We start from the raw sequence: 7,927 nt of genomic DNA, 5'->3' as shown, positions 1-7,927 counted from the left end.
TTGTTACCGTTCTGTGCCCATCATCCGCTATTTCCAGCACTTAATCAAGCCACTCTTCTTTAATACATGATGACGATTTATTCCACATGTCATTGCGTTTGCGTTGGCTCTCGATTTGAGCTATTTCGTCCTCAACCATTAAAATATCCGGTTTCTACAGCGACTCATTTGGCGCACAACATTCTCTTTCTATGAAACTTGTAAACCGCATTCACCGGTTCTAACTCTATAGCGATATCAACTCTATAGCGGTTTACCCGAGCATTGCAATTAATTCGCTTTCGCAAATGGCTTTCCCAACTCATGTATGTGTGTGCGCGCCACATTATAGCTTATGCCGAGTTCACACTGCACGATTTTAGACCGATTTTTCTTTAATAATTACAGTCTCGCTCGAGAACTCCGGTCTGACGCACGCGGGTTCTCGCGTTATTTCCTTATCACTTCTCGCGTGTGTTTTGTTGTGAAACGTAGTTTGCGGACCAGACAGAGCTGTCGGCGATTCTTCCTATTGTGAAGTCATGCAGTGTGAAACCCCCTGTCGCCGATCCATCGTGCAATGTGAACACAGCAGCGACTGAATGCTACCCCAGATAGTCACGCAGTGTGAAAACCACGGCGATCCGACGAGTTTGAAAACCGTGCAGTGTGAACTCGGCATTAGAGGGAACATTGGCTGTGGGTCACAGCTGGGACGGGTGTAGGAGGTGCTACTGCTACCTTGCACAAACACTGATCCAAAGAGCGTGTTCTATTAGCATAGCTGTGGAGGCGTATAGATGTTTATATTAATATGCTATATTCTCATGATAGGTATAGATCCTTTTATACTTATAGACTGACAAATAAAATTGGTGTAGAAACAATTTTCCCTCAGAAATTGCTTGCAAATTTCACAAATAATTACAATGAATTGGCAAGTAACACACTGAATTAAAAATGGAAAAAAATATTTTCTTGTAAAACATGCATGTCTGTTTTATTTACAACTTAGAACAATCTTTTTTTTTTTTGTGTGTGTGTACATATATATACACACTCTCTCACACACACACACACACATATATATATATATATATATAGCTGTGATTAATCAATAATTAAAATAGTTTTTTTTTCCTTTTATTATATATTTAATATAAGTGAATATCTGTAGTTTTTGACATGACACATGCATTTTGTTTTACTTTATAAACAGTATTTCAAAAGGAACAATACCACAATGATACACTTTCATCAAGTGTAAACGCAGAGCTATAATCGTACGTGATGACAGGTATTATGAAAATAACTTTGCCCAGACAACAAACGCAGACTAAGCGCAGTCTATTTACATGAAGCGTATTGCTGCATAGGATGCCGAGAGACGTCTTTTATTCATAGCTCACAGATATCATAACAACAACCCACACACCCCATATATTAATGTATCAAATGCTTGCCTAAAAACGCACTAGGGCACTTTTCATCAAATATCGCAAATACATCCAAATGCTCAAAACAACGTGGAAAAGAGGGAGAGCGGAAAAAGTAAATGCCGGAGCGGAGGGAAATAGAGAGAGGTTGCCGTCAAAGCAGTAATTTGCATCATTTTACACATTACATTCACCTCTGTGTATGAGACGCAGCCAAACAGTGGCCAGCCCTGTCTTACATATTCAGATTCGTTGCCTCAATTAAGTGAACCTCATTGCAAGATGAACTGGCATAAATGTTTATGGAAATGGAATATTAGATCGGAGGGTCAGTGCATTCACAGCTCTCTATGATAATGGTGTCTTGAAATCAGACTCGTCACTGTCTGAAGTGGCCCAGCTGACAGAGCATTCCCATGGCAAGCAAGTTATATAAAAGAATAGCCATATTTACCCACCCAAACATGTATTTATTATTGAGCTCATCATGACTAAAGGGGGGGAAAAGCCCTCAAATTTTGCTTTAGCGTTCACTGCTGGGAAAGAGAAAGGCCTCCTGTATTTTCAGATTTCAATTTGAAAGGGAGATGGAAAATTGGACACAAGATGTTTGTTTGTTAGTTTATTCATTTTTGCTGACAGTTTAGTATTTAATTTTCATGAATCCCATAAAGCATTTTTAAGCATAACCCATCAGTGCAATCATTATTCAAATAACGTCATTTATGTCAAACTTTCAACGGCAATTCCTATAGTGTCAGTTTATATACTAGGACATGACAAAATTCCTGTTAAATAAAACATTGGTAATGTTACAAAATATATATATTTTTTTTTTCAAATATATTATTTAGAATATTATATTCATCAAAGAAGTCAGGAAAATGTGTCATGGTTTCTACAAAAATATGAAAGAAGAAGAGATGTTTCTTAAAGGGATAGTTCACCCAAAAGGGCATCCAAGATGTAGGTGACTTTGTTTCTTCAGTAGAACAAAAACGGAGATTTTTAACTCAAACCGTTGCAGTCTGTCAGTCCTATAATGTCAGTGGATGGGAATCACGGCTTTGAGAGTCAAAAAAACATACACAAACAAAATCCAATTAAATCCTGTGGCTTGTGACGATACATTGATGTGTAAAGACACGAAACGATCAGTCTGTGCAAGAAACTGAACAGTATTTATATAGTTTTTTTACCTCTGATTTTCACCGCAATGTCCGAACTGTCCTGAGCGCGTTCGCGTCTTCTTCTTCAGCCGGCGCATGAGGCGTCTTCTTCTTTGTCTTCTTCTTGCTTTACGGCGGATCGCAGACTTATAAGTGCATTACCGCCACCTATCTCTCAAATGGACCATTGACACTCTATCTACAATCTCAATTGGGAGTGTCAATGGTCCATTTGAGAGATAGGTGGTGGTTTGAATGTGCTCCCATCATGCTGTCTATGTATTTACAAGAATGCACCCTAAATAGTATGTTTCTTCACCTTTCTTGGGTTTTGCTTCTCCTAAAGTCATCAAAGTAACCTTCACGATCGGTCTACTATATACTATAAACTTTGATGAAAAGAATGCAGTATCTGTTTCAGAAAGGTTTTTCACGGGTTTCATGCCAGTCACGTCCTTTGACCCTGGGAGTGAATACATCTGTGGTACATTTTGTATCTGTCTACTGTAACTTGATGCTGTGTGTTTTATGAGTTTAGAGTTGTATTCTTATTGAGCCAAAGGGGATTTATGTAACGTGTTCGTTCCGACCCTAATCATAGCATCTGCATACATGCATTAATAGAATTTATGAAATGTCGTACTTTGTGCAGAGATGTTCTGGAAACAAAGGAGCCAAGCTGAATTATATGAGAGCCAGCCTAATTGAGTTCAGCTCCTTTGGTCAGTGTCAAGGTTGCGCGCACGTGACTGAATTTACCGTCGGGTCGGTGGGGCACACGTGACTACACATACAATTGACGTTTCGTTTATTCATGCAAATCCATCAAAGGGAAACTAAATATTCTTACACTTGCTCCCAGAATCCTTTAAAGTACATGGACGTGAAAACCAAATCAATGATATGGATGTATGAAGACATGGAGGGAGAGGATGAGGGTGAAGATGATGTCGTCATTGTTGAGATCTGAATAGCCCTGTGCTGATGTAAATGAAGAAGGAAGCCTGTATGAAAAGTAGCGTGAGCTTTTGCATATGCATCAATGCAGATCAAAGGCTTGTCAGGGGTCATACATTTACATAGAGATATCAGTGATGCTATGGGAACCCAGGAAAACGGGTGCTCAGTCCACTTATGAATAGAGAGCCCTGACCGGGTCCTTCAGCGCCATTAGAAAAGAAGTCAAGGAAGTTTATTTGGCCACTCGCCCCATCTGAGGGGAAATGATGTTCTTCAGGGTTGGGTTAGGTAACTGTCAAAGAAAAGATGACATTTTGGTGAGAGATGATGACTTCCTGGAGCATTTTGTGTGTTGTGGCTGATTTGATGAATTGATGTTGAACGATGAAAAATGTGTTTCTGATTGTTTGATATGGTTCAAACATTTTTAAAGATTTCATTTTTTCTTTTCTTTGTGCTTTTATGTTGTGAAGTCTTGTTTATTTATTTTATTTTCATTTCTTACAGGAAGACTGCAAAAAGTAAAGCTTTCTCTGCTGTCCAGTCAAAGGGTAAGACCTCTGTACAAATGACTAAAGCTTGTTAAAAACATGCGGTGTCTGGTGTTAAATGCAGATGCCAGCTCATTGTGCACATATCTCTTTATTGTACTGCTTATGTTCCACAATTAAAATACACTAGTACTCAAAACACTACCAGTCAGAAGTTTGGAATAATTAAGCGTTTTAAATGTTTCTGAAAGAAGTCTCTTATGCTCACTTAGACTGCGTTTATTTAATCAATAATACAGTAAAAACAGTAATATTGTAAGATATTATAAAAATTTAAAAGAGCTGTTTACTATTTTGAATATATTTTAAAGGGGTCATATAATGTTGCTAAAAAGAACATTATTTGGTGTAATGAAATTTTTATGCTGTTTGAGGTTCAAAAAACACATTATTTTCCACATACTGTACATTATTGTTTCTCCTCTATGCCCCGCCTTTCTGAAACGCGTCGATTTTTACAAAGCTCATCGGTCTGAAAAGTGAGGTGTGCTCTGATTGGCCAGCTATCCAGTGCGTTGTGATTGGCCGAATACCTCAAGCGTGTGACGGAAATGTTACGCCCCTTACCATACTGTGATGCTGTGTCCGGCCGGAGCGACAAGACAAAAACATTAAAACCTGTGAAACGGTGAAAAAACGGTGAAAGGCGAAGTTGATGTATTTCCTCAGCGACCAGCACAGATCAGCTCCAGGCATGACGAAGCGGATATAGTCCTCTTTTGGAAGACCAAACAAAGTAGTTTCGCTTTCACAACGAAAAACACAGCGCCTTATCGACATGCAACAACAACAAATACTACAGCGAGAATAAAAGTTACGCCTTCTTTCTTTGCGTGAACATTTGGGCGGTGTTATTCAAATCTTCCCACATCGTGACGTAGACATGTCGGGGCGTGTTAGAACGAGCCGTTTTAGGTAGGCGTGGTTAACTCTTAACTTTTATAAAGAATATCTCTTTGGATTTGAGACTTTAGTCTTTGCAACTTTACAGATCTTCTTTATGCACCAAGAGCTTGTAACACTCCAAAGAGAAAGGAAAATTTTAAATCGCATCATATGACCCCTTTAAAAATGTAAGATGAATTTTCAGCAGCCATTACTCTTTAGTCTTTTCACCTTCAGAAAACATTATTATTAATGTTTCTTATTATTATCCATATTGAAAACAGTTTTTGCTGCTTAATACTTTTTTTTTGTGGAAACTGTGATACTTTTATTTCAGGATTCTTTAATGAAATGAACAACATGTACTTGAAATAGAAATCCTTTTTAACATTATGAATTCATTCAAAGGTTTGGGGTGTCATGGTTTCCACAAAAATATGAAGCAGCGCAACTGTTTTCAACTTTGATGATAATAATAAATGTTTCTTGAGCAGCAAATCAGCATATTAGAATGATTTCTGAAGATCATGTGACACTGAAGACTGGAGTAATGATGCTGAAAATTCAGCTTTGATCAGCAATTACATTTTAAAGATTACAATTGAAAACAGGCATTTTAAATTCTAATAACATTTAACAATTACTGCTTTTACTGGATTTGTATGTATGTATGTTGTATGTATGCATTTATTTTTCTCTGGAATCATTTTTTATGTTTTTTACTTTCATCATTTTATATCATGTTCATGGGCTAATTTATCTCTGCCCCTTATTGCAACAGAATGTTAATGGTGTACGGATATATTTTTGATTGCAGCATTTTGGGGAGAATCAGATGACAGCAATTCTGAGATCGAAATGGCCTTGCGTCCTCAGTCCCGCAACACCAGCAGCCATGACTTTGATGATTTTTATGATTAACATTTCTCTTTTGAGACTTTTTTTATTTAATTGTTTCAATGAGAAGTTAATATGTTTGAAAGAGATGCCTTTATACGATTGCAAAACAAACAAAAATCTTCAGCGAGGAATGAGTGCGACATTCCACGAAAACAAAAAAACAGCCATCCTCTTTATTGTGGCCAAAGACTGTGAAGGGTTTTCAAAACATGCTGGTGTTAACCCTGCTTGAATCTCTTTAGCTGAAAAACACTTGGACCTGGTTGAAACAGATTAAACTTGGTTTTTAAAGTGATTCCTTTGCACTGTGTTGAATATTACGCATTTTAGATGCTGCAGGTATCTGGCGGTGATTTGGAGTGGAATGCTCTGAGTCAACTCCTATGAAAAGCCAGTGCACAATGGCCACTCTGCATGCTGCTGAAACACCTTTGAACTCACTCAAGTACCCCTGGCCCATTTAGGAGGACAAAATACATTGTGCTCATCTCAATATAGAAACAAACGCTCTCTGTATTTGCGGCGTTAGAAAAGCGATTCCGTCAGCCGAACAAACGGTTTTCGTTTCGAACGGTTTCTCCTCAACCGACGAAATGCAAGGTGCAATGTCCACTTCAGAATTCGTCTGTTTTGCAAATGTGCACACATTTTTATGCTCTCTGGCTGATTCTTGTGGGATTTCAAGTTACATTTTATACATTTGTACAGAGTTACTGTACAAAATGTGACGTGCTTGCTTCAATTCATTGTTATAATATGCCCCTCTAATGGCTATTTTTAGACACCACATGATAGTTAAAATTACAGATAATTATAATTAGGCATTGAAAAGAGCACTGATCAAACACAGCAATATCATTACAGTAATAATGGTTATTTTTCCAAAACAGCCAATCAGTGATAACGACAGTAACCCTTTTCCTAATGGACCTGAAAATAACATTGCGCACTAAAATTGCTGTGCATGGATTTCCAGAACTGTTTCCCAGCCATCAATAATCTACATCGCCCGTGACGGGGGATTGTCATTTTGTCTGTGACTCCGAGTTCATTTGGTTTCATCATATTTAACATGCACGGAGGCATGTTATTCTGTAATGATACCAAACCTGCAGCATTCTATCCATCAGTATGATTCCATTAGTTAGCTTTTAAGTAACTTTATGAGGCCGAACCTGCTAGAGTAGGACTCCACACTCATTAGCTGTAATGGCTGCAGCCAGCCTTGACCCGCACGCGTCGAAACGCGCCTGCATAATTTGGAGATTGCTAAAAAGCTCCCCTCACATAATATCTGTGTTAAGGATCATGTCAACAGATACTTGTGTGATGGAGGAAGCTCTGTGAGAGAGTTACATTGTGCCGGCCTGTAACAACACCATAAACGCTTTTTAAAGGAACCGCCTTCTGGACGTGCTAATAAAAAAGTGTCAAACCCGGAGTGCGACTTTCAAATGATGTCACATCAAAACAGAGAAAATATTTTGCTTAAAATGAAACCATGCCAAGATTTCTTTTGCAAAAATGTGTGTACGGCGCCACTTTATAAGCATGCATGATGGTCTCCCAGCAGGGAAGGTCATTAAAGCATTCAGATTCAAAGACATTCTCGAATTAAATCATCTGTTTAATGGCATAAAAGTGCCTGATTTCAAGGCTCAGTTAGGATGTCCGTTGCTGAATCTCCATTCATTTGATGAATAAAATCAGTCAAATCTACATGTTTAAGTCTTTTCTTATTTTATTAAGAAAGTCTGTGTTATTATCTAGCTATTATCAGTATTATGCATGGTACGTGTGCAACATAATGTCATGCGGTACATTTCAAACCACTTTTACTCATACCCTACAAAACTGCTTTCTTTAATCTATACTATTATTAATAATAAAGTTATTATTAACAATAATGATTTAGTAGTACTTTTAAAATGGTTGTGCTGCTTAAGTGCGGAGTCTGAGTTTTTATAAATGTCTTACTGCCATTTTTGATTGATGTTATGCATCCTTGCTGAATAAAAGTATCCTTCAAAAAAAGTGTGTGTGTGTG

General features: G+C 37.8%; 1 protein-coding gene across 2 annotated transcripts in view; it reads left to right on the top strand.

Moving 5' to 3' along the window:
- kiz (kizuna centrosomal protein) overlaps positions 1–7,750 on the top strand; it is a 68,405-nt gene extending 60,655 nt beyond the window's left edge. Inside the window, exons 13-14 of one of the 2 annotated variants that reach the window (XM_016445187.1) lie at positions 4,044–4,095; positions 5,798–7,750. In XM_016445187.1, coding sequence (XP_016300673.1) covers positions 4,044–4,095; positions 5,798–6,112 — 367 coding nt within the window. In that variant the 3' untranslated portion in view covers positions 6,113–7,750. The remainder of the gene's footprint in view (positions 1–4,043; positions 4,096–5,797) is intronic. The other variant, XM_016445188.1, reaches the window with a different exon arrangement.
- The last annotated feature ends 177 nt before the right edge of the window (positions 7,751–7,927 follow it).

Source organism: Sinocyclocheilus anshuiensis, unplaced genomic scaffold (genome assembly GCF_001515605.1).
Source record: "Sinocyclocheilus anshuiensis isolate Anshui unplaced genomic scaffold, SAMN03320099.WGS_v1.1 scaffold1891, whole genome shotgun sequence".
Classification (NCBI taxonomy): domain Eukaryota; kingdom Metazoa; phylum Chordata; class Actinopteri; order Cypriniformes; family Cyprinidae; genus Sinocyclocheilus; species Sinocyclocheilus anshuiensis.
Note: the sequence above shows the minus strand (reverse complement) of the source record. Positions and strands in the feature narration are given on the sequence as shown.